The 27997-nt window shown below is 37.8% G+C and overlaps 1 protein-coding gene across 2 annotated transcripts in view; it reads left to right on the forward strand.

Annotated features, from left to right (window-relative positions):
- DLG2 (discs large MAGUK scaffold protein 2) overlaps nt 1–27997 on the forward strand; it is a 999038-nt gene that overhangs the window by 436827 nt on the left and 534214 nt on the right. For both annotated transcript variants that reach the window (XM_018071067.2, XM_025894987.2), the window contains one exon: nt 20613–20774. In XM_018071067.2, coding sequence (XP_017926556.1) covers nt 20613–20774 — 162 coding nt within the window. The remainder of the gene's footprint in view (nt 1–20612; nt 20775–27997) is intronic.

Consider the following 27997-nt stretch of genomic DNA (forward strand, 5'->3'; position numbering starts at 1 on the left):
TTTGCATCATAGAATAGAGTCATAGAATACTTTGGGTTGAAAGGGACTATTAAAGATCACGTAGTCTTGCTCCCTGCAATGAGCAGGGACATCTTCAATTACATCAGGTTGCTCAAAGTCCCATTCAAGCTGACCTTGAACATTTCCTGGGTTAAGGCATCCACCACTTCTCTGAGCAAACTGTTCCAGCATTTTGATTCCTTCTTTTAACTAATTTGGGCGTATATACATAACTATGGCTTTTCCCTTTCTCTTAGGGGCTACTGAACATGTGGTTCTTGCCTTTCTTTCTTCGAAGAAAATATATGTGGCTTTTTAGACAATGTAAAAATATTTGGTTTTGTTTCCTGCATTATGTGTATTTACTAGGAAAACACTACATGTAGGCTTGTTTGAAATAGATCCTACATTTTACAGGAATTAGTTGAATGTCGTGTCAGCCTCCTTTGTTCAAGAAAGCCATAGGGATTGAGTGCACCCCCAGCAAATTTGCTGATGATACCAACCTGAGGGTGCAGTTGACACACCTGAAGGATGGGTTGCCATCAAAAGGGAGCTGGACAGGCTCTTGAGAAGTGGGTCCATGGGAATCTCATAGGGTTTAACAAGACTAAGTGCAAGATGCAGCACCTGGGTCAGAGCAACCACCAGTATCAACACAGGCTGGGGCATGAACTGATGAAGAGCAGCCCTGCCAAGAAGGATCTGGGGATGCTGATGGACTAGAGGCTGGACATGAGCTGTCAGTGTGCACTTGCTGCCCAGAAAGTCAACCATGCTCTGGGCCACATCAAAAGCAGTGTGGCCAGCAGATTGAGGGAGATGATTCTGCCCCTCTACTCTCCTGTGGTGAGACCCCACCTGGAATACTGCATCCAGTTCTGGGGCCCCCAGCACAAAAAAGACATGGACCTTTTGAAGTGAATTCAAAGAAGGGCCACCAAGATGATTAGAAGGATGGAACACCTCTTGTATGAGGAAACACTGAGAGAATTGAGTTTGTTCGGCCTGGAAAAGAGAAGGCTTCAGGGTGACCTAATTGCATCCTTCCAGTACCTGAAGGGAGTCTACAAGAAAGATGGAGAGGGACTTTTTACAAGAGCATGTAGTAATAGGACAAGGAGGAATGGATTAAAATTAAAAGACTGTAGGCTTAGGTTAGATATTAGGAGGAATTTCTTTGCTATGAGGGTGGTGAGTCACTGAAACATGTTGACCAGAGAAGTTGTGGATACCCCTACCTGAAAGTGTTCAAGGCTAGGCTGGATGGGGCTCTGAGCGACCCGGACTAGCGAGGGGTGTCCCTGCCCATGGCAGGGGGATTGGAGCTGGATGATCTTTGAGGTCCCTCTCGACATAAACCATTTTATGATTCTATGGTTTTATAATTAGACAAATCAATTTTCCTCTTGTGAGGGACAAATCTATGCTAAAAGTGTATTGGTCCTCCTTGTACCAGATCCAGATCAATAAAAGCTTTGGAGATAAGGACTGAGTAGTTGAGGCACTTGTTTGTAGGGAGCAGTGTTGAATAACTGGGGCATGTACCCAAAGCTTTCATTGTCTGAATCCAAGTGTATCCAGGTACAGATTTTGCAAGACATTTCTGAAGATTAGTGTTTTTAAGCCCCTGTCCACTGCATTTCTCAACTATCTTTGCTGAAAAGGGAAAAGCAGATACTACAAGTACCTCTGCCCCCATTTTATGCATATTTTTGCACTTCAGTACAACCAGTTCAGTACCTCTATTTGTTCTTTGCTTACAATTCTTTCAAATTAGACATGAAGTTTGAATGAAAGTCCAAATAAATGAAAGGTAATTTCAGAAGTGCTTGACTTTCTTTTGATTTGAAAGAGGATCAGTTCATCCATCAGTACCTCATTATAAAAATGAGGTCCCAGGTTTACTAATGATCATAGGCTGAGTTAAAATGATCAGATTTGCCAGAGTTAGAAAGCTAGAACAAGAAAAAGTATCTTAGAAGCAGGCAGCTTTTTCTTGCAACTGACAATACAAATATGTGTTTCTAAATATTGTATCAATGCTGAGCAGTAAAAGCTTTGTTATTCAAATACAGTCTCTCTTCGATCTGGCTGACTATTCCCTTTTCTTTATAAATACACAATTTCTTTGAGACTAGAGCATTTAATAAGAACATACCCATTTTAATTACCTTTTCCCTTGGGACATGATTACGTTAATTTTTTTACTGTAGTTTCTTATTATATTTACTTAGTTCTTCTAACATTTTTAATGTGTTAATATATTTTCTATTTAACAGTATTCTAATATTTCAAGATTGTAAAAAATGCTTCTGGATAATTTTTTTTCAAATTTTATTCAGTGAAAAGTTTTTAATTTTCTTCTTTCATCATTCTGAAATGCAGAGTAATGTCTAGAGAATTTCTAACTCTAAGCAGTGAGAATTGTTTCCTAAATCCAAAGAAAAAGTTTTAAAATTAAAAAAATAAATTAGATTCAGGGGAAAAAAGTAGCTTCATCCTCTGGGAATTTTGAATTCACATTTTGAAGATGCCCTCACAATAATAAATGGGATTTTTTTTTTAATGGGAAAAGATTTAAATTTATGAAATGGTGCTATAGATACATGAGTAAAGCCTTTATGCAACTTTCAGAAAAGAGTCCTTTTTTTTACTTGCTTCTGCCTTGCAGGTGGACATGGACCACATAGTTTGCCATGTGTTCATTTTTCCTCATGAAGGAAACTGATACAACTGACCTCTAAAAAGGAGTCCTTTTAGCTTGTTTAGGGACAAGACTACAGAAAGCAATTAAAAATATTAGAGTCTCTATTTTGTTATTTTAATATTTTTGAATTTAATAATAATAACCTGAATCCCTTAGCCATGCTTTCATAACAAGAAATTTCATAGGAGCTGAGAGAACTAACATCACCCTGCAGTGAGTGCTAGTCTGATGTTGAATCATTGGAGCTACAATAACTCATAGGAATTTCATCAAAATCACAACCAAAGGCTGTCATCTTCTACTGTCTCAGCATTCCATTTCTAAACATTACTGGTGCTCCAGTGATTCAAACCCCATATTATTACTGATAATTTGGGAAAGAAAATACCAGGTCTTGTTGAGGTTCTTCAAATAATGTTGAGAAGAGGATGCTACTATACAGATTATAAAATTAGGTTATTTGCAGATGGTTTCCAGAATGGTTTTTACATCCAGTAAAATATAAAAAGGCTCATTAGCAATGTAATGCTTCTTGTACCCTGGAGAATTATCTGTGAGAAACAAACAATAAAAAAAATTGGAGTGTGCTCTTTGCTTTGCAGGAAATGTGTTAGGAATCCTTCACAGACAACAAAGCTCCCTTCCTTATTTGTCTATGACCTCATAGTTATTAAGACTCTTCAATCCACCTTTATCACCATAAAGGGTTGCTAAGTTGGGTGAAAACTATGCATTTGCCCAGTTAAAAATCTCCTTGCACAGGCAGCATGGTATATTACCAGCATGTAAATGAGAATTAGGTTCAAGTTAATGAAAGTTGTGTTATCACTGTCTTTCTTTTTTCCTCCTTTCTTTTAACATGCATTTAATATGTTAAGACTATTAGGTTTCACCTGCTGAGAATTTATTTCAGACCAATAATACCCAGAAAATAAACTTGCTTTTTGAAAACTCATGACTAAAACCTAATTCAAACAACCTTTCCTTCACACATTTATATACAGTCAAAATACATTGTTTTCACAGTGTTGATAATAACTTTTGAAGTCAGAAACTGATTGCAATCCTACAGGAGGCAGAAAATAGTTGGTTATTTGTATACTGTTTTTAAAGAGCAATGTTGGGAATGTCCAGCAACACAATTTCCCATCATTAGCCCTATGGCTGCCTTGTGGAAAACCTCTGCTTTCCACCTACGCACATCTAAGAGTTCTGCTATTATCCCAGTGGTATGCTCGAGTGCCAGATTCATACTGCTAGGTTTCCAGATCTTGAAACAACTGGTAGATATTTTCTAGTCATTTACAGAGTAGTGCAGCATGATGGCAAAGTTTGTGGCCTGTAGGAGCAAGAATATCACACCAAGGACAAAAGTAGCTGCTTAAAATGTGAGATGCCTGACTGCATGTGCCACTTCCAAGGAAAACTTCCTCCTCCCCATACTCAGCATTTTTTAACAATCCCATCTGAATGTGCAAAATGCTCCTTTTCCTTCCCCATTTCTCTGGTTTTTTTTCCAATTTCACAGATCCTTGTGGTTCGAAAATGTTACAGTTCATTCCTACAAGTGAATTTTTGTGGCCCCTTTCTGTTCACATATTTTCTTTGAAATAAGGAAAATGATGTGCAAAATGTTGTGCTGCTTATTTCTCTAAGTCTTCTTTTACCTTTCATTATTTTTAATAATGAAGCTATATTTTCTCTTGCCCACAGCAGAACATTAGGTATTACCACGAAAAATATTTCATTGTGGATTTGAATTATTTCTTTAGGCTTTAAATACAGTTTCTTAGAGTTCTTTTCTACAATTTTATTTTAAGTAAACTGCAACCCACCCATGTTCCCTTTACTAATAATGTCCTTAATCTCATTCCAAATTACAGTGCAGTGCCTGTGATTACTTCCCTAGTAAGACTCCAGCAAAATGCAAGTGTAAATAGAACTTGAAGAAAAGGAAATGCATTGATTGGAACTTAAAATGTCAGCTTTGCTTTTTGTGCAGATGCTAGTGGATTTTTGTTTTTAATGTCAACTTTCCAATTCCCTGTTTGATAAACTACAAAGCTGTGTAGTGGATGGACTTGGGTTTTCAGGCAAAGATTCTAGTCTGTTGTGTTTACTGGTGTAGACAGGCCTGCTATTAAAAACCTAAAATTTCAAGAACTTTTTAATGTAGTACCTTCTTTTTTGCTTTTTTGCTTTCTTTTACCTCCTTAAAAGGAGGTGTCTATATATACATTTTCAACAGATCCAGGCTCTGGATCATGTGCATGGCATTAGGAATTTGATTACTAGAGACCTTATTTCTTTCCTCCCATGATCTTGAGTGAAGAATTTTTTGTGAATAAGCATTAGTGTATGATTTGGAGACTTGGTTTCAAATTCTTGCATTGTCATAGACTTTTTTGATGATAACAATTGCAGTAACTTGAGGTATAAACTTTGGCTGTAGGCACTTAATGGCACTTTCTAGGGGCTGCAGCTTTGAACCTTTTCTTTTAATTTGCTGAGCATTAACAAGATTTTTCAACCTCCAGAAGATACTGGAAAATAGCTTGTTATCCAGAGATAATGAGGAAAACTGAAGGATGTTGGAGAACAGTGGAGTCTCATAGTAGTCATGTTTTGTTTCTTCCAGAAGCTTTACTTCTGTATTGAAGGATTTCGTTTGTCTTTCATATTTTCAAATTTGTTTAACTTAAGAGATAAACAAAGTTAAAATGTAGAAAACTAAATGCTAAGAGAGAGTTATGCAAAACAAATACTCCGTGCTTGTTCCTAGGTTTGAAAACATCACTGGTCTCATGAATATAGTGATGTGAGACAGAAAAAGTACAAATACTGTTGATTTATCCAGACTGACCCCTAAATGCTACCCGTTCTTCCCCTAATGGAAAACATAAACAGATGAGCCATGATTATAGGCAGAAGAAAGAAGCCTGTTTATAGAAATAATTTCTGCTAAAAAAACATTTAATTTGGTGAGGCTGGTTTCAATTCACTTCCTAGAAGAAGGATGTTTATCCTATTGCTGCTGTTGATACCTGCAAACCTATAAACATTTCATATATTGGTGTATTGAATAAATATCCCTGGCAACAGAAATATGCATTGGGAAATGCAGGTGTGGATTTAGGCCTGTCACAGATATAAAGTAAAATGGAAGTAAATCCTGTTTACTATCTTATTTAATTTAGAGAAATTTGGTTACAAAATCATCACTTGATGCTGTTATTAATTCTCAACATCACCACCAAACTGATGAGAGCTTGTCATTGCGAAGTGAAATATTTTTCTATATAGATAATGTTAGTGCGTTTGGTCATTGTGATCCCGCTCAGCTAGTAGGAATCTCTTGAATAAACCAGCTATTCCAAGCTTTAAGTTTTACAATAACAGCATTTTTCTTCATTCTTTAGAGAATACTTTAAATGTCTTAGTGGAACCATTTTTGCTATGACAGTGTAGTCTTCCCTCTGCCTAAGAAATGATAAAGTATCAGGAATGACAGAAAAGTTACAGTTGACATTCCCAATTACTTTTCAAATTCAATAAGATAAATTTACTAATATCCTTTTAAAGCCTTTTTTATGCTGTGTAACACTGATGTCCATGCAGGTGTTCCAGTGCAAGCTGAGCCTGACAACTTTGGTTAAATTTTAAAATACTGTTCATATGTATTTGACCGCATATACACATTAACAGCTGCTCTGTTGTAAACCTTTTCGGTATGTCAGAACCATAGGGTTTCCTTAAGGAGAGGGACTCCCACTCTTTTGGTTTTGGCGGTATTATGTACACTGGTCATGGACCTCTCTGACCGTGTCTGTCTCCATCAATGGTAATTTTTTATATTATCTCCCTATTTCTTACCATTGACAAAGGCATTTTCAGTATTGCTACTTTAATTTCCTTTTGTTCCTATGTCAACATAGAGCAATGACATATTTCAATTCTACAAGCCCTGGCTTTCCTCTTGCAGCTCACAGGCTTCCTCTGAGATTGTTACTGCTATTATAGATGTTAGTATTCCCAAGAGTTGCAAATCCCTTCATCTACTTACCAAATCATGAGTTGTTTATGAAAGACTGTATTGAATACAAAGTACTTGAGTGTGATCTATTTTTTTCCATTTCTGAACTCTATTTGACCATTCATGTGTTTGTGAAATTTCTGGGTTATATTGCTAGCTGTCTGATGATTTTCTGCCCTAACTCTTCGAGTAGTCTGTACCGCTGATGCAGAATTTAAAAATGTTCAAATCCTACTGCCTCCTTTATTTGGGGTGTGGGAAGGGAGTCTCTCATATCCCCTCCCTGTCTAGCTCTGCTTCTCCCTAGTGATATTTACACCTCTTGGAGGCATCTCAGGCAGTGCTGCAGGGCTGGAGCAGGGCAGAAAGCAGCATAACTCATCTGTGAGGGTTGTTAAGAGGGCTGAGAGCACAGGAAACCTCTCTCCATTGGCAGTGATCATTTAAATTATGCTGATCACAAATGAATATATTTACTGGACACAGCACTGTCTGGGGACTTACTAATAAACTTTGGGAAATTAAGAACATAATTTCTGCAGGAGAAGAAAGTTCAGCACTCAGTGGTTTCTGCATATCCGGAGGAAAAGATGTGCTCTCAATGTTCAGTTTGCCACTTGTGTTATTAGTCCTCAGCTAAAATGGCCATTTATAAGGGAGAGGGAATTGGGTTCACTGAATATTTCACTTTACTGAAATTAATTGTCACTATGATAGCTTTTGCAAAGCATCTTGCACAAAAGGGTGAATGTAAACCATTGACTATTAAGCCTGTGCATCTCACCTTAGATTTGTCAAATTTTGTGAATCACATTTCACTGGAAGTTTCACAGGAAGAGAGAGAGTCATTCTTAATCCAATGTGTGTGCTGAATTTCTCCACTTAATGAATTGTAGGTGGCTTAACTAACTTAGAAATAATTTAGCCCCTCTTAAAAATTCTTTTGAAACTTGGAAATATAAGGGATTGCATAAGATATCAGAGAGAGGTTCAAAAAACTCTGCAATTGCACTTTTAGGATAACTACGAATTCCTTAATCCCTGGGGGAAATGTGAGTTCTAACATCATCCCTGAACTCCCTATTTTTTTAGTTTTGCTTTATTTATGATTCTGTCTTTGAGACTTAAACGGCAGACAGATTATGAATGTCTAAAGATAAAAACAAATTTAATTTCGCAGAATGTGTGCTCAAATACTTGCCCACGATTCTTCAGCTATAGTAAAGCTCTAATAAATTACATTGTTATCCCTTCTTGAACTTCAGGTCTAATGAATAGTATTGATCTCTTTTCTAAGCCTTCTTTTCTATCATTTTAATATACAGAAACCTAAAATAAGTACTTTAAAGGGATTTTAGGTGAAAATATGTGTAGAATGAGCTCCTTTTTGAGAACAGGAAAAAAACAGAAAATGAAATTTATGTGAATATATATATATGTAGGCTGCTTATGTGATTTGATGTAACGCTAAGGTAGTTGAAACTACTTTAGTTTGTGATAAAGCTCTTTTCCTTTTGGAAATGCTTCAGGAATGTATCCGTCTTTATTAATGGTCTTAAAAATAATTAAAATCATATTAGCAGAAAAATTAATGTATTTAAAATCTTCCTTTTAATTTTGTTTTGAATTATGTCTTAATATTATTTTAAAAACTGGCACTCTGGCTAAAGTAAAGCAACCAACTGAGATGTTGATTTTCCTTAGTCTGTTTTTTCAAGGCAATTCTTCATTTAATTCCCTCTGAAATCAGCTTAAGCAGATTTTGAAGTAGTAGTATTTAATGTGAAGCCCCTGTGGGTAGTGGTATAAATAAATATAGATACTAACAGTAATTCCATTTGGGATATCTTTTGGGTTTTTTATCCTTTTCATTGTCTTTTGGGACTTTTCTGCATACATTTTCTTACTGATAACGAGTGATATATATTTGACATCTTACTAATGAGGACCAAATACCGATTTCTGATATATCCTAGAAAAAAAACCAGCAAAAATATAAAAATAAACAAATACATGACAGGATGGAAATGTCAGATATAGACTTCAAGAATTCACGTTTTGAAGGAAATGGCTACCCTTTTTTCTTTGTTATATTTTAAAATAAATTCAAAGAAGAAACCTGGCAATGGCACCTTTTGCAATTTCACATTTATAGGATACAAAAAAGGCACTCCAGGTTTTTTTTGTAGAACTGAAAATATGTGCCATTTATATATTTATAGTCTGTTCCAAGTCAGTGTGTTTTATATTAAAGTACTACTAGAAATCTGAAGCACTCTGAAGCCGGAAAAAGGAACAGAATGGGTCCAGAATACCTGATTAACCACTTATGCATATGAGGCAGACTAGTACAGCTTGGCAATGCGTAGCAAAAGTGCAGGTGTTCAAATTATTTTACAGGCAGGTCAACTCTGAGAGCATGCAGGGAGTTGTCAGAGGGGATGCAGGGGTGTTGGAAAATTCAGGCATCTGACCTATTTCCAGGTGAGAGCTGAACAGTTACAAATGAGTCACACTGATGTGAGAAAGTTAGTGAGGTGGGAGGGACTCATGAACTTAATTTTCATGTGATTGGCATAATAACTGAAACACTTCAGAAATTTTGGTGCAACAGTAGAATAACCTTCACTTGGAAAACATTGGCTCCAACAAAGTTCTTCAGAAGCTTTGAGAACAGACTTTGTCCTGTTAATGTAATGTATTCCAGGGGTCTTATTCATCAAGCTTTTTAAGACATAAACTTGCACTGATTTTATTTGAAAATACAGTGTGATAAAAAACAAAGGAAATATTTTTACAGTGGTTCCATGACACTTATTAGTTAGAAATTTCAAGAAGAAAAAGTGTTAAGATCCATACTTCTATTAGCTATTTTATTATTGTAATAATATTTTAAAAAATGAGGATAGTCAGTACAAAAGTGAGATTATCATCCTACATTTGTTCAGACAACTAGCAAATATCTTATAACACTAGTTAATAGTTTGTAAAAGAAATTCTTCAAGAAATTTCCTGCTGCAACATTTAATCATTACTTTGGTGGGTAAAAAAACCTATTAAGGACGCAATTTTAATAAGCTAATAAAGCTGAAAAATATCTCTGAGAACATGGATGGATAGGGCCAAAATATTACTAGCAACTGGGATTTGCCTAATGCTATGTTCAGTGTTGAGTTTAATGGTTTGCATGGTAGCAAGGGAAATGAGATGATGCAGTCCTCCCCAAGTGAGCTGCAGAAGAATCAACTTAATTTAACACAACCTGGAGATTATCAGCTTTCAAAAATACAGATAGAATCATAGAATCATAGAATGGTTTGGGTTTGGAAGGGATCATAGTGATGATTCAGCACATAAAGCTAATGCAAGGTTGTTAAAGAAAATTATTTTTATATTTTGGGTTCCACAAAAACTTCTGAAGTAATGAATAATCATAGAATGGTGGAATCATAGAATCATAGAATGGTTGGGTTGGAAGGGAACTTAAAGGTCATCTTGTTCTAACCCCCCTGCCATGGGCAGTGACATCTTCCACAAGCCCGGGTTGTTCAGAGCCCCATCTAAACTCTTTGAACACTTTCAGGGATGGAGCATCCACGACTGCTCTGGACTATCTGTGTGTGTGTCTCACCACCCTTACAGCAAATAATTTCTTCCTAATATCTAATCTAAACATCTAATCTAGTTGTATGTTCACAAGTTGCGGCAATTCCCACATAAGCAGATTTCACTTTGGTTTAGTCACCTAACATTTAGGACAAAGTCAACACACCAAAAATTAAACACACTTCCCAAAGAAAAACACACATCCACTGTTTATCTCAAAGTCTGAGAGCTAAAGGAACTTCTGGATGAGGCTCACCAGAGCCAGTATCTCAGCTTTTGTGTAGTTAGTGTCAAGCACCATTAAAGGGCAGCCCTTCTGGAGCAGCAGAGATGAGATGAATCACTCAAAAAGATACATTTTCCTTGGTGTGGATAATCATTCACACAATTGTGATTAATGTTGCCAGAACTGTGCTCATGCAGACATGTTTTATAAATAGTAAAATGTGTTTTTCTCACTCTAGACATGATAGTTTGATGTGAATAATGTTATATATATAGCCACTGACTTTTAGATCTGTGATCCAACTGCAAGAAAGGTCAACAACAAGTGAAAGTCATGCTTTCTTTCTCATTGTCAAGATAAAAATGAGCTGTAGCTCTTGGTTTGGTTTCCAGGAAGCGTTTCTCTTCCTCAGCAGAAAATCACAGCTCCAGACTCAATAAATTGTAATACTTCTTGGTATTATCAGCTGAATAGCAAAGGATTGACAGAAAATGCAGAGCAACTTGTCTGGTCTTGTAAAGATGATTTATGCAGAGAAAATTATGTGATTTTTACATGAAAACTTTTATTTTGGGGAGTTTAGGTTGCTACTTCATCAGAAAACAGACAACTATATAGGTCTTCGGCTATCCATCTAGTACTTAGTCAAGCACTAAAAAAGAGATGGAAAATGAATAATCAAATAGCTTTAAATAGGCTATATTTCCAGATGGATGTTGCAGATTTGACCCACTGCATATATAAAGTTCTGGAAAATATTGTTTTATATAATCAATCAATCCATTTGTTGGGTCAGGACTTAAAAAACCCTCTCTGCCTAATAATAAAACTGCTGTGTCTAGACCAAGCGATTTGCTTGGGATTGTCTGAGCTTTGTTTTGGGTATAATTTTATCATAATGTCTTTCATTCCAAAGTTAAGAGTGCCTCATGATTGCCTTATGATCTGGGCTGAATCTAATTTTAACTGGGATGAGTTTTGCTTTGTCCTAATTTTCTAACAATTAAGAACACAGAAAATGTACCATGACATTGTTATTCAGCTGACAGTCATTTACCCAGCCTTCCTCAAAGCTAGTCATTGGACCAAAGGAATTTAGATTTTGTTTTCTTCATGATATTTTATAAAAGAGATTTACTTTCTTCAGCTGAAAACATAAAGAAATTGAAAAGAAAGTTGTTACAGTATCTAGACTTTTTCAAATAGAAATTCTTATTTAACACAGTAGTGACTTAACCTTTTAATTAAGCTTGCGTTATCACGAAGAAGGATGGCTTTGAACATTGATAAGGTCAGTTTGCCAGAAAGAAGTTTCTGTTGCCTCAGAGATAACATTACTAACTTCTAAGGTGTTCAACCTTCCCCTTTGTCTGTCCCTGCTCTTTGCAACTGTAATAACTACCAAAAAAAATCAAGAAAGGCACAAAATTCTGTAGAATTCAGCACAAAGATAGGCAGGCACAATGGTGAGACACAGTAGTTGTATCCAACAGAAGAGTCGAGTAAAACTTTCAAAAGCAATAAAACTTGAGGTTTTCTAGGTTAAGACATGTAGAGTTTTGATTTTCAATGGACTGGTAGTAAATATCCATCTAAGTCATTGTCTGATGCCCACAGAGTCTTCTATGCCACGTGTTATAAATTTGTATTTTATAGCATTTTTCAGCTCTAAATAACTTTTCAGACATTACTAACTCTGCCAAATATACACTATAACATGGTACAAATCAAGTGTCTGATCACTCTCTGCAACTACCATAAAGGAGGTTGTAGCTAGTGGGGGTCAGTCTCCTCTGCCCACGTTAACAAGTGACAGGATGAGAGGAAATTACTTCAGATTACTCCAGGGGAAATTTAGATTAGATATTAGGAAAGAATTTCTTCATGGAAAGGGGTGGTCTGGCATTGGAATAGGCTGCCAAGTGAAGTGGTGGAATCTCTATCCCTGGAAGTGTTCAAAAGGTATACGAATGTGAGACTTGGGCATATGGTTTAGTGACAGACACGGCAGTGCTGGGTTAAGGGTTGGACTCAGTGAAGACAGAGATTTTTTCCAAACTTTAGGCATGGATGCTAAGTTTTGGGAGACCAAGAGCCCAGTTTGCTTATTTAAAATATGAGTGCTTAAATCACTTAAAAAAAAAAAAAGTACTATTCTTCCAACTTGACTGTGGAAGGAGAATCCCAGATAACATTAGCCCCAACAGAGAATCACTGTCTTCACCCAACAAAGATTCCCACATTTAAGGTCAGATGCTTAATGTGAAAATGTGAAAAATGCTTCCCTATCAAAGTAAGACAAAGGCAGATTGCAGGTGTCTAGATCTACATGTTTGACAGATAGTAGACATCTGTGCATATATCCCGTGGTTTTCTGAAATTTTGCTTGCTAGCTGCAGTTCTATTCACCATGACCCACTCACTGCCTTGGTTCAGGCCCTATGGGACTCAAAAAACTAAGGAAGGCTGTGCTGGCAGGCTTGCTTGGCCCTTCAGAAAATGCAGATGTTATATATTTGTTAGCTTATTTTTAAATAGAATAAATAAATATGATAAGATGTTCCCTCTTCATTTCAGGTAAAGTATGGCCCAAGGATGATAAATTCATTCCCTCTGTGGGCTCAAAGGATGTAAACTCAAGCAATTTTCTCATTACATTAAACTTACCTGCAGGTAGTACAGTTTAATGGGATACTGTTTTACTGCCCAACCCATGACCTGGGACTACTTTTACCCTGATGTGTTGCCATCAGATCATTGAGCTGAAGGAGCTTCCCCTGGAACCGTAGACTCCTTAGATCAGGAATTAGGTTACTGTGGAGAGGTGAAATGTGAAAATACTGCTTTTTACAAGAGCCTCAGTAAAGCAAATATTCCCATGCTCATGCAATAGCTTCATGTTTCTCTGTATTCTGTTTACAATGACAGCAACTTTGCCTGTTTGTGCACTAACCAGGGCTTATTAAAGTATCTGAAAGTGCAGATTATTTTACCACAGTTATACTGTACTGAAAGACTGTGGAAGTATTAAGATCCAAAGGTCCAAATCTGTTTTTTCAGTAAGTGCTCTGCTGTTGAAATGTTTATCTCAATTCTTATGAGTGTCAAGCACATGCAAATTCACCTGACATAAATGTGTTTTGCTGGCCTATTGAACATCTAGTTAAAATGGATTAAATCCATCATTCTGTTACTAAAAATTCATGACTTTTCGAGGAGGGCACTGATAAGAGGACTAGATATTTGAGATTTGTAATAACTTTTTCAACACCAGCATAAATTGGTTTGGTACACAAAGAACATTATCTTCAAAGCTAATGTTCTGGGTTCATCAGGGTGACAACAGTGAGATTACCAAGTTTATGTACACAAAGAATTTGTATTTTTACTTAAGAAGAACCAGTTTTCCACAAACACTGAAAAATACCTTCTTCACAGCAGAGGAAGCAGGAATGCTATTAAAGTTTATGGAGGTTTTTTATGTGTGTATACATTGTGTTCAAAGTACAGTTAAGGTATGGCAGGGTGATAAAGTTAACCACTCAGATTTAGGAAATGCAAGAATTAAGATGGCCTGAGCAATTTTATTGCAGGCCCTCTGTGGCCATATATTGCAATGTAGTATTATAACATACATCAACCCCAATACATTTTCCGTGGGCTTTCTTCTTCTTTCATATAGAGTGGTAATTCATATGGCATTTTACATTTAGCATATATCTTCATGCATTATTTAATGTAAGCAGTTCAAACTGCGCTCCATTATTAGTTTTTTCATTGATTTTCCTGTTACACAGAGGGGACCTTGTCAATGTATCTGAAGGGAGGGTGTCAAGAGGATGGATCCAGGCTCTTCTCAGTGGAAATTTTTTTTACTGTATGGGCAACCAAGGGCACAGGATTCCAAGCTCAAGGAACATTTGGACAACACTCTCAGGCACACAGTATGTGCAGGTGTCCTGTGCAGGACCAGGAGTTGGACTTTATGATCCTGATGGGTTCCTTCCAACTCAGTATATTGTATGATTCTATGATTCTGTGATTTCTTCTGCACGAAGCCCAGCTCCTTCTGATTTCAGCTGAAGTGGCTGTTGCTCAGCACTTCTGCAAAAACTGGCCATCTATGGCTACCAAGACCTTTCAAAATGAGTAATATCAAAGTTCTACACCTGTGGAAAGTTAGGTTTTGTGAAAAGCCTAGAGTTCTGTGGCAAAAGCAAGAATAGAAATAGTTATCTACAATAGCATTCACCCGTCTTAGCCTGAAAACATCCTTTTGCCTCATAGAGCCCTTGGCCAGAATACTCTATTTCTGTAAAAAATTACATTGGAATCCCACAGACACACAATTCCTGTGTGAATACAGGGGAGAGGGTTTCAGCTGCAATAGAGAAATGGCTGGCTGTGTCATGTGCTGCTGGACTAAATTAAAATATAATTTTTTGGTACAGAAAATACAAGAGGGGCAAGCCACTTGTTCTGTGATTTCTGTTTGTTTCTCTTTTATCATTTGTTTCAGGTAATAATAATAATATATTATTTATTTATTACATCACATGATTTCTTTGTAATCTTCTGATGTAAGCCTAGGGTGTCTGTTTTGCCATGCTGCATTCCCACCGCAGCCTTAGTGGCAGGGGAACTGAGACACAGCAACTGACAACATTTACCAGCCTCTGCCTCTCCAAATGCTCAGTTGTAACCTCAGCACAGCCATCCCACGCCAGAAGCTGCTCTTCAAGGCTGGCAAGGGGTGGAAAAGGAGAATGTGTGAAGCTCAGTGTCTCCACTCGGAGGAACTGCAACAGCAGGATTAAAGGGATCAATGGGCACGTGTGCATCTAGGTCTGCATGGGGAGCTGCAGGGGAAAAAGGAGGAGCTACCAAGGCATGAAGACTTCTGTAGTGGTTGAGGGAACATGGACATATAAAAAAAATATTTTGAGTGGAAGAGTTGAAGCCTATAAAAAAGAGTGTGCAAGTGAAGTTATTACAGGACAAAGGGATAGAGAGGTGGCTACTGCCTGATGCTGGTAAATGGTACAGTTTCACCCACGTCTTTCCTTTGCTCCCCTTAGATAAACAATCAGTATTAGCTGGATTTTCTTTTTTTCCTGTTACTGATTTTTATAGTCTGCAGCCACAGTCACCATTTAATCTGAGCAAAGCCGCCCTCTTAGAATGTCTTTTTTTATATTGGCACTTCAAGTTAAAAATCTATTTTAAATTATTGGATAGCAAGTAGCAGCCTCCAGAGGGCTAAACTGATGCTGTTAACAGGTCCAAAATGTGATGCAGCATATGGAGCTGAATACCTCATGGTACAGATTTGCATGCAGGCGGTTTTAATTAGGATTTAGAATTCCTGGAGGAATGCAGCATGCTGGGCTAGTCTCAGTCTTGTCAATACATAGTGGTTTTGTTCATGCTAAAGCTCACAATAACTGATAGGTTCCTACTTGCTTGTAAATTTTGAGACTTAAACGAACTGTTAAAACTTTTCTCTAGCTGCCAGCTTTGTGTATGTTCATTACCTCTATGTGTATACTTGCTGTAAAAATTGCTGTCTTTTTTTTTTAATAATAATTGTATGCCAGGTCAGTTCAAAATAAAAATAGTTTGAAGTTTTATGACGTTGCATAGATACTTATTTTTTCCTTGTATCACTTCACAGTTCGAAGTGAGAATATGCTTTAACTTGATGGTTACAAGATGGTGCCATCTCGTGAGGAAAACGTGCAACTGCCTCCAGCTAATACAAGGAAGAGGTAGTTTGGCTAATGTCCATCTCATTTTTTCTTTGTCATGAAAAATAAAATTATTTAGCATTTCAAAAAACAGATGAGGGTAATACTGTAAAACATATTTGTTCCACTGCATTTTACTTTCTTTTTTTTTTTTATAAAATGAACATGTATTCCCTCCAATGGACAAAAAACTGATGCTTTCAATAAACTGAGATAAGAAATCATAGTCTTTTTTCTCTCTCTCCTAAAAAAAATTAACTTCTTGTTGTATTAAATGGAAAATATATGCAAATTCTCAGTATTCAGCACTGATAACATTTTTTCTGTGAACCAATTTGGCTCTTACAGGAAACCTCTTGTCTTCTAAAATTCACTATGTGTTTCTCCAAGAAAGCACACTGTAACTTACCCAAAGCACTGCGAGAAAATAAAATTACAATGTTAGCGGCAAATGTACAACGTTATTTTTAAATAGTAATTATTATTATTGCTATTAGAGTCAGTGTAGTCGCACTTGATCCTGGACTTAGAAGAGTAGACTGGGAAAATCTCCTAAGTTCTACTACTGCTTAATTAACTGGTTTTCTTTGTGACCTTGAGCAAGTTGATGTATTTCTGTGCCTAAATTTACCCACCTTTAGATGATGCACATCAACAGGATGTTATCAGACCTGACTACCACTTGTCTTTGCGCTTCTTGGATGAAAGGTATTGCTGTGATATAGTGACAAGCTTCTTAGAAATCTACTTGATAAACAAAAGAGCAAGTAATTCACAATAAGCATAATTATTCAATAATTTAGGCTTCCTAATCTACTTCCACAGTCTTGGCAAGCAGATTGTGATTTCTTCCATTTTATATAATGAGAAGAGTATTTTTCTTCTTTATACTCTATAGATTGATTGCAAATATTCAGAATTCAAGCTGTGTTGCTCATTTGCAATCAGTTGGATGAGTAACATTATTTCTACTCATGATTGGATGAATGCCCAATGACTTGTGTGCAAATTGTAAAGTTTGTTTTCTGAAGATGCTCATTGGTATGACATTGAAATTTGCTGCCTTTGAAGAGCAGTGACAGTAAAATTCAACACAATGAAGACCAAAGAAAAGACTGACCACCAAAGGAAGACAAGGTGACATTAAGATTTTTTAATAGGTCTTTGTGGATTAAATGTTTGTCTGAATGGCCCAAGTCCCTTATGATTTTAGTTTTTGTCATTTGCTGATACTGTGAACAAATCACAGAATCATAGAATGGTTTTGGTTGGAAGGGACCTTAAAGATAATCTAATTCCAACCCCTCTGCTAAGGGCAGGGACACATTCTTAAAAGCCCCATCCAACCTGGTCTTGGAGACCTCCAGGGATAGGGCATCCAGGACTTCTCTGGGCAAATCCAGTCTATTGAGTTCTGAACCTAATATCATGCACACATTGGGTGATGCTTGAACCCTGTTCAAAGGTAGTTCCCATGACAAGGTTGCAGCAGATGACTAGCAGTGGGGCTAGCATACATGGGAGTTGCAAAACAGCTCAAATCCTGGTTCGAGATAAAAGGCGAGTGTGAAATAAGAAGAAAGAAGTGTTGGGACCCAGTTGCATACATTGTCTGTTTCTAGATTGCAATGGGACAACTGGATTTGTAAGAGGTCACTGTTTCATGTGGGAAATTTTCTGCAGAAATTCCTTTCCCTCTGGTCTCAAAGTTATATGGGTTATATGAAGCCTCACAGCTTCTAAGGTGCAGAAGTCTGGACCCTTCTGAAGAGGACTGTAAAAGAGAAATAGTATTCAAGACTTGAAATGCTGATGTGTAAGAGCTAAAACTAGTGGTATTGCTATTGTTTCCTGAGACAAAACATAATATGGTAGCCAGAGTATTTTTATCACACTGGCTTTGAAAAGAGATTGGGAGCAGAATCCACACATGAATGGGTTATCCTCTCACAGTGTGTTGTAGTACCTTTTTTCCACCATTAATATATATCAGCTGTATCCACTATAAAATTTCAGCTGAGTGAAAAGCACTGCCTCTTTTTTGCCTGTGTGTCTGTTGCATATGTCAAGGTTCTTTCCAGAAGGTCAAGATTCTTTAGACCACGATTCACTGATTGCTCTTATTTCACAGGACGCTGTAGAGCCTTGTGACTCCTAAAACACTTTTTGCTCCCTCTGTTTGCAGCCCTTCTATTGCAAGCAGAAGTAATGTGTGATGTATTGGAGTGTGGTCCAGCCAAAAAGCCATGTAGAGAAGAACAGGGACATGTGCTTCTAGATGGCAAGTCCAGTCAGACCACATTCAGCAGCTTAGGATACAGGTCAATTTCCACTGATATAAAATGCAATGTTCTATTTGCATTTTCTGCACAACAAACAGATGGCAACGGCAAAAAAAAAAAAATACTGAGGGCTTTTGTAAAAAAAAAAACAGCTCCCTTCAGCCCAAAATTGAATGACAAATTCCCAGCTATCTTAACTCACTGTCAATCTGTAAAGGTAGGTTGTAAGAACATCTGTATTTCCATGCCAGTGCAGTAGTCTGGCTATTGTAACTTGAGAACTACCTTTGTTGAAATTTAAGGCTTTTGACTGTTATGTCCTGCTGGATTCATGTCTTCAGTCCTGTCTAGCTGACATCTCTTTGGCAATCGCAGCCTTAGAAATGCTCCTTTAGAGAATACAATGTGAAGAGCAGTGATGCTGTAATAATCTCACACTGTAGAGAGAATGATCTCTTATAGAAGTGCATGCTCATATTAAAAATTCACAGTAGCACACTCCATTCCCCCATTATAGGTAATTACAGAGGATTTTAAATATCTGATGCTAGTTGGCAGTGTACAATACCCTGTCAGCAGCAGGCTCTGATTTGTAATTTAATTATCATAAGACATCCACCTGTTCTTTTGACAAATGAAGAGTAGTATTTCCGTGCAATCATGCTTTTCCCTCCAAAAATCTGAACTGACCCTTAGAGAAAGGTTTCTAGGGAATGGGGTAATTTCAAGGACATTTGCAGGACCTCATCAGGGCAGGGTAATTGAAACTAATGAGGCATTTCTACAGGAGAGTCTTAATTCTGGTTTGATGTTTTCATCCTTACCACTGGCTTTTTGCTGTGTCAAACCATTTTGGTTCACAGCTGAAAGCATTTCACTGAAGAGATGCTGTGGGAGGAAAGATGTATGAAAATCAATGAGTTTGGTGCTAAGAAGAGGCAAACACATAACAAGATTGACCCAGAAATGCTCTGGGCTCATACCTTCTGAAGAAAGAGAAAGCTGTGCTTGGGGTGGGAGGGAGACAAAAGCAAATGGGAAAGTGGAAATCTGTTCTGTAAACTTTCCAGTTTATGGCCCATGAACATGGATATTACTGAATTTGTCCTAGCAATATGTAGTTATTGGATAAATAGATCAATTCAAATTATAAAGGAAGTCTACCAGCAGAGATCTATGCAAGTGTTCTGCTTTTCATGAGCACAGGACTCAGGGTGAATTAATTTCCTCTGGGGTTTGGCTCCCATTTATGTGACAACTACGCTGCAGTGTGGTGATGGGGAAGGGGCTAACTGTTGGTCAAAGAGATGTTCTCTCTTTAAGGACACATCACACTGCTTCTCATGATGTAAAGCTACATGGATGATCTGGACAGAATAGCATATATGTATTGTAAATATTTTGTGTATATATATATATATATATATAAGCATACAGTGCAATAGAATGAATCACAGATTCATAGAACAGTTTGGGTTGGAAAGGACCTTAAAGGTCATCTAGTTCCAACCCCCTGCCATGGGCAGGGATGACATCCATTAGATCAGCCAATGTGATCACCTGAACCCATCGCCTTACACTTTGACTTGTTGAACTTCATGAGGTTCTTGTGGGCCCACTTCTCAAGTTTGTCCAGTTCCTTCTGGATGGCATCCCTTCCTTCTATTGTGTCAACTGCACTGCTCAGTTTTGTGTCACCTGCAAATTTGTCGAGGGTGTACTTGATCTCACTGTCTTTGTCATTGATAAAGATATTGAAGAGCAGCAGTCCCAAGACAGGGCCCTGAGAGACACCACTCATCACTGTCCTCTGCCTCAACACAGAGCCATTAAACACAACTCTCATTCTACCAATTCCTTATCCACTGAATGGTCTCCCGAACAGATTAGGAAATCTGATAATTATTGTCTACCGTCTGATACTTTGTTATTCTGTAATTATATTAACACATATGAATCGTCTCCTCAAAGCTTATTTGTTCTTCCTTTCGGTTTTTTTTTTGTCTAGAAATATCGTTATCAAGATGAGGATGCTCCACATGATCATACTTTGCCTCGTTTAACCCACGAAGTGAGAGGCCCAGAGCTTGTTCACGTGTCAGAGAAGAACTTGTCTCAAATAGAGAATGTCCATGGATATGTGTTACAGTCGCACATTTCTCCTTTGAAGGTAGGATCGATACTTCCTGCAGCTTTGGTCCTCAAATATGAGAAAACATGTAGCATGAAATGCTTGGGAAACTTATTTTGTTGTACAAACAGACAAGCTTCTTTTTGAAACATATCATTGCAGATTGATTGTCCTGTGATGGGTTTTTAAGGCTTGCTGTAGTGTAACAGGTATAGTTGACAAAGCTTTGTGCTGAGATGTGAGCTTTTTGCTTTGAGTGGGGTTTTTGCTTGAGCAAAAATAATTCCTGGCAAATAAGCCTGTTTTTCTCTACATTGGGAGAGGAATAATGCAGGTTCTCAGCCTCAATATCATGGTGATTTTAAAATGGCAGACTTCTCTTCCTGATTATCCTTGTTTCCTTGTTCAGAAACTGAAAAAAATATTATAAATGTATCCGTCTGATGGAATCCTAGTTTTTTCATCTCTCAAAAAGCTGTATCAAAGTCACAAGTTATGCCTGAAAAAGGAGCTCATTTGCCACTATTCATATCCTTATTGCTCAAGCACTTGCTATTTTCTGTGGAGTTTGATGCAATTCAGAGTGCTGTAGAGATATCTTTCTTTTAATTAAGCCAACTATTTATAAAATATAGAAGCTTTTTTTGTACGTGTGTCTGGTGTCCTCTGATATATCTTCTTGTGCAAAAATGTTCATCTTCTTGGTGAACCTGTATAACAACCAAAAAGAAATCCCTTTCCAAAAATTTACATTTGCTCTTTCATAAGACTGCAATAGTTTGAAAATATTCCTAAAATTTCTCTAATGGAAGGAACATAAATGCAGTGATGAGCATAATGAATTTCCTATTTTATTTTCTACTAGGCCTGGGAAGGGAAAAAAAGAAGAATATTTTTTACTAGAGGCAGTGACGTTCTGGGTAATGGTTTTATTCCAGCAATTAACTAAGCAGCAAACAAGGCAGATGGGCTTTGCTCCTTCTGGTGCTCAAAGCCTGTGAAATGGGCATTGCTTGCCTAATGGAGTGTTTACAGCACGGTTACAAGTGAAAGGAAATGTTTATTATTAAAGATTGATGTGAATACAGCTGGTGTTTATTGAGCCTTCATGGAATAGCCATATGAATTAATCTTTGTCCTCTGCTCTTGTTGGTCCTGTGTTTAGTTTGCATATTGTTTGTCTTTTCTTGTTTTAGCAGCTTTATGGGTTACTTACCTAGCTTCTACTGCAGAAACCAACAGTACCAAGCAATGATATATCTTATGCTGAGGTTATCACTTTAGTTATTTGGAAGCAAATACCTCCACAGAGCCTCTGTGTAACATCAGGGGACAATCACAGACAAAGCAATTTCTTGCCTGGAAGGGAAACATCCCTGTTCCTCTAGGACTTCTTTAGTATTATAGTTACAGTGGTGAAAGTCAAAAATAGCTATTTTTCTTTACATTTTGAGACTTTCAAGTAAGGTTATATAATCCAAGCTGCGGGTATAGCAGTGATGATAAAAAACTCTTTGGAAAGTGAGGGGAAAGGTATCCCCAGACACTTAACAGTTCCCTTGAAACAGCTTCCAGTCTAATTTACTATTGTTACAGGAAAAAATTGTCTGCTACTGTTTTCTGAAGTGATGGGAAGAGAGGAGCCATATAGTATTTCCTCTTGGAAATCAGTGTCTTCTGCAAGTTCTCCCCTCAGTCTGAGGATTTTTATCTTTGACCCTGTCCCTTTCCTTTCCTTCAGATTCAAAGTGTCTGATGTCTGCTACTTAATAGTATTTCATGCCTGCCATTTAATCTAAATTTAGCAGTTTGTCTCTTCAAATGGCTTTGAAGTTCCTGCTTTCTATCCTCTGCAGTCTATGTCACATCATTTAACCTTCAGTAGAGAATTACGCCAGGAAGCTGGGGAAAACCTGCTAGAGCTTGTGGCACTATGGTGCCCTTCCTATCTGAAATATCTGCTTTGGATTCACTTCTGTTTCTGGGAGTTGACCGAAATCCCTGTTCAGAAGCTTTTTATCATAATGATTTCCACATAGTTGAGAAATAGCATTTCAGTATACTCCAAAATCTAGTCAAAATTGGTTAACGTCTTCAATTACAGACTTTCCATCCTATGATATCATTGAGTAAAAGCCCAGGAGTTCCTTTGTTCAGGATTCCTCCTCAGAGGCACCAGCTCAGGCTATTTCTGTGTTACTGCAACATGAATAAATTGCTTTATGGAACAAGACATCTGAGACTCTGCTATAGGAAACCTGGGGTCAAACCAGTAAGGAAACCTACTCCGCCTATGTGTGAGTGTGGGGTGTGCAGGGGGTCAAGCAGAAGCACCCATTGGAGCTGGAGCTGCCCGCTGTGAGGGGGCTCCCATCCCAGCAGTGAAAGTCTCGCACTGGGAGTGTGTCTGCCAGAGAGTACCATGAATGTTTAGATCAGAGTGCGAAGTTTCCTTGACACCAAAACGGGGATCACATTATCTCCTGTGTGTACTGTGTTTAGTGGCTGCACGATGACCTGATAACAGGATGATTAGCCCAATATTTCTGTTTGAAATATCATAAAAGAAAAATGTTTGAGCATAAAAATATTCTAGTTGAGATACTTTGGAACCAAAATGTTGTCCCAAGACCAAGTCACATGTCCCTCTCAATCACATCACTTTTCCTAAGTGACTTGATTTTGGAAGAGGAAAGAGTTGCTTGTTTCTACATATTTGTGTTCATTTGGAAAGAAATCTGCAAAGATCATAAAATTATAAAGCTTCCCTTTGGGATGGCTGATTCCAGCCCCCTGCAATGGACCAGTGCCCACAGCCATCTCTGGAAGCCATAGGTGTTATACCTTGTCAGTACATGTAGACTGCTTGCTACCATCACCCTGCTCCCACGTTTTCAGTGAGCATGTACATTTCCGTCCATAAACCAGCTTATCAGCTTGAGGAAATGCTTGCATCATTAGTTACAAATTTTGAGGATGATTGAAGTTCAGGAAGAAAAACCACGGGCCTGTCCAAGTAAAACATTCCAAGGATTCTTGAAACATTTTCTAGTACTCAGGATGGAAGGATTCAGGCCATCTTTTTTTATCATACGTGATTCAAAATGCCTGATATGGATCAAGTTGCATAAAAACGAGGTATCTTAAATTTTATATCAAGTTGATGTACACAAACTTTTAAAGAATTTGACTGTAATTTCATATTCCAGATTATGTGGTTTGATGTAGTCCAAAAATACCCTAGTGGAAGTTATAATTATTGGATTATTAGACTGGATATTAGGAAGAAATTCTATACTGTGAGATGGTGAGACACTGGCACAGGTTGCCTAGTTGTGGCTGCCCCATCACTGGAAGTGTTCAAGGCCATGCTGGATGGGGCTTTGAACAACCTGCTCTAGTATAAGTTGTCACTGCCCATGGCAGGGGGGGTTGGAACTGGATGACCCTTAATATGATCCCTTCCAACTCAACCAATCTATGATTCTATGGTTCTATGATTATGGATTACTTCAGAAGGGCTTTTTGGGAAAGCAAAATATAAAAATAATTTTCTTTAACAACTTTACACTAATTATATATGCTGAATAATAAGAAATCCCATCCTCAGGCATTCTAAAAATCTCTTTGAGACACACAGATACTGATTATGATAAATACTGTTTTGAAATGTGAATAGATTTTCTGAAATTAAAGTTTGATTTGTTTTTTCTTCTAAGTACCTAAAATCTAGTATGCACTAGCCAGATTACTCCCTTTCAGAAGATAATAATAAGCAAGAGCAGTTGTGCTGAAAACCAGATCCTCTTTTCTCTGTGTTTTTTACTTCTGCAACTGACATGTATTTTGCATTAACATTGTTTTTTACTCTCCTGTAGCATTTAATGTACACTCAAATCAGTACTGGAAAATGTTTAACTTTAGAAAGCTTCAAACTTCTGTTAAAGGTTGATCTGCTTATTAGTGTGGAGAAGATAAAATTTTCAACAGCTTAAGCAACTGCGAATGTCAAACACTGAAGTTGTAAAGGAAGTTTTCCGTTACATAGCTGTATTAACATTTGGGAAAATGCTAACATTGGAGGAGTTTTGTTAGAGCTGCCATATTAAGATGATAAATGTTCTTTGCAACTTACAGAGCTGATGAAATTGTGTTTTATTAATCTGTTAAAGGAAAAAGTATGTAGTGTAATGAAAAGAGTTTAAAATAATTTTCTTGCACTTCCCGTCGTTTGACACGAGATGGTGCAGTAAGCTCAGAATCCTTTGCTCTGCATCTATAAAGCTTCATTATATACTATGGAGGTTTTTCTTAAACGGCTTAGAAAGTGCTAATTCAGTAAAAAGTACTTTGTGAATCTCTGGTGTTCTAGGAAATCTGAATTCAACACAACTGTACCTGACGTCTGTACTCAGACGTGCAAGTTCTGTCTACAAATTAAATGTGCACCTCTTCCCCTTCATCCTAGGAATAGAGCTAATCAGTGTTCATTAAATGAATTATAACTCTGGTTCCTAAATGAACCTTATTAGTATTATTGTGATGTTAGATTTGCTTTTGCTTTTTAAGTATATTCCACTTCTTTTAGATAAGCTGAAAAGTAAAAATCCCTGTAAGAATCTTGTATCTCCTTGGTTGTCTGAACATTTTAAATGTCAGGCTATTCCAGCTATCTTCATTTCCTAATTTAATGCCAGGTTTGACTTTAAGCAGCAATGACAGATGTGCAAAATCAAGTAACCAGGTAAATTACTGTTATTTTCTTAACCTAAGTTATTTTCAAACAGGGATGATCAGGAATAAACCTCTTCAGCTACCTTGTCTTTCATGGCCTCACTTTCTGGAAGGGAAGGAGACACTCTAGCTATTCCTGCTTTTCTTTCTGTCCTGGGGCATTGTCCTGCAGCTCAGCAGGATTGATGGAATGACTATCCAGTGGAGAAAGGGAAAAAAACCCATCTCCACATGGAGTAAATGGGCTCAGCGGTCTCCAAAGTTATGGTTATCCATGAATTGACATTTGTACCAACCTCTTTACAGAAGGAGGTTTGCATCTCCCAATGCCACAGAATGTTGATTTCATTTCTTCTTTTTCCTTGTGGATGGCAAAAATCCCTCTCTTTCTCATTACTTGAACCAGAGAATCACGGATTCATTTAAGCTAGAAAAGAGCTCTGGGATCGTTGACTGATTACCACCTTGTCAACAAGGCCATGGCACTAAAGTACCAACCACATCCAGTGGTTTCTTGAACACTTCCAGGGATGGTGACTCCACCACCTTCCTGGGCAGTCCATTTCAATGTAGAACAACCCTTTCCATGAAGAAAGTCTTCCTGAAGTCCAACTTGAATCTCTCCTGGTGCAGATTCAAGCTATGTTCTCTCCTCTTGTCATTAGTTTCCTGGGAGAAGAGGCCAACTCCCACCTTTCAGGTAGTTGTATAGGTCACCCCTGAGGGTGAAATGGGTCACCCCTTTTTTCGGGCTAAACAACCCCAGCTCCCTCAGCTGCTTCTCATAGAAGTTACCCTCTAGAACCTCCCCCATCTCCACTGCCTTTCTCTGAACTCATTCCAGCACGTAAAAGTGTTTCTTGTAGTGAAGAGCACAGAAATGGACACAGTACTTGTGGTGAGGCCTCACCAGTGCCAGATACAGGGGGACGATCACTGCTGTGGTCCTGATGGCCACACTATAGCTGACACAGGCCAGGATGCCATTGGCCTTCTTGGCCACCTGGGCACACTGCTGGCTCGTGTTCAGCTGCTGTTAACCAGAACCCCCAGGTCCTTTTCAGCCAGGCAGCTTTCCAGCCACTCTGCTCCCATCCTGTAACACTGCATGGGGTTGTTGTGACCAAAGTGCAGGACCTTGTAGAACTTCATACCACTGGTTTCAGCCCATCAATACAGCTTGTCCAGATCCCTCTGCAGAGCCTTCCCACTGTCCAGCAGATCAACACTCTCACCTGACTTGGTGTCATCTGCGAATTTACGTTCAATTCCCTCATTTAGATCATCAGTAAAGATATTAAACAGGACTGAACCCAATATAGAGCTGTGGGGAGCACCACTAGTGACTGGAAGATTCTCTGAAATTCTCTGTATCTAGTGGGGGAAAGATGTTTTCTGTTTGCTCCAAGGCAGAGCTCTCTGTTTCCCAATTCCAACCTTCTGGTAAGTGTGGAGTATCCTTTGCATGCTTATCATTCTTCTTTTTATTTACTTGGATGCAGGAAGGTTATTTTCTTGTGAAAGCTCCTGGAATCTGACAATCTTTCTTTTCTGTCTGTAATGGTACAGCTTTTTTGCCCATCTCAGAAGCTTTCCCTGTTCAGGTGTGAGTCAGATCTCAATACAGTGGTTGCTATGCTTGTCCAACAAGTTAACAAAGATGAGCCTGAAAATGAGCCTGGATGATTAATAATTCTGTGAAAAATGTGTTAGCCTGAGCTTCCTGGTAACTTTCATAAAGAGTAATTTTTTATGTCTAAAAATATAGATTAGGGAAGAGCTATTTATTTCATGAAATAACATTGACTTAAGAAAAATTGGGTTCTAGAGACAATTTGGATAAATAAGGTCAAAATATCCAATAGCAATTTTTTTTTTTTTCGGACACAGAAGTCCCATTTTTCAATTCAACAAACTTTGGGACTATAAAAACCAAAGTCATGCACTAGTTACAGGTACTGTGAAAATAGCAAACTCGAAGACTCTCCTAATATTGCAGTGGATCACATGAACTGTAAATTAACTTGGGATATTGCTGCACAGAGCTGTAAAATAGCATAAGGAAATACACTCAACAGACCTGTGTAGCTGTTTTAAATTACAGAATCCTAGAATGGTTTGGGTTGGAAGAGACCTTGCAGATCATCTAGTTCTAACTCCCCTTCCTTAGACAGGGACACCTTTCACTAGACCAGGCTTGAGCAATGGCAGGGAAGTCCTCTGCTCATGTAATTGTAAGTATCTCTAGTTTCCAGGGAACCAGATTTACATAGGGAAAGCTGGTTACTGCAGTTTTCAGCATTATCATGCCTGATACTCCTGTGTAAATGTAGTTCCTAGTGCTTTTGGGGTGATAATCTAACTGTGATAAGAAATCACATTTATTTTTCCAGAACTGCTGAGACCCCTTAATTCCTATTACTGGGGGAGAATGCTGTGCTATAGGTGAAGTTTGGATAGGGAAGAGAAAAAGATAGGGCTGGATTTGTTTTAATTTCTGTCACTGAGGTATGACAGAGTTGAAGCAG

Source organism: Manacus vitellinus, unplaced genomic scaffold (assembly GCF_001715985.3).
Source record: "Manacus vitellinus isolate BGI_N305 unplaced genomic scaffold, ASM171598v3 scaffold_2_pilon, whole genome shotgun sequence".
Classification (NCBI taxonomy): domain Eukaryota; kingdom Metazoa; phylum Chordata; class Aves; order Passeriformes; family Pipridae; genus Manacus; species Manacus vitellinus.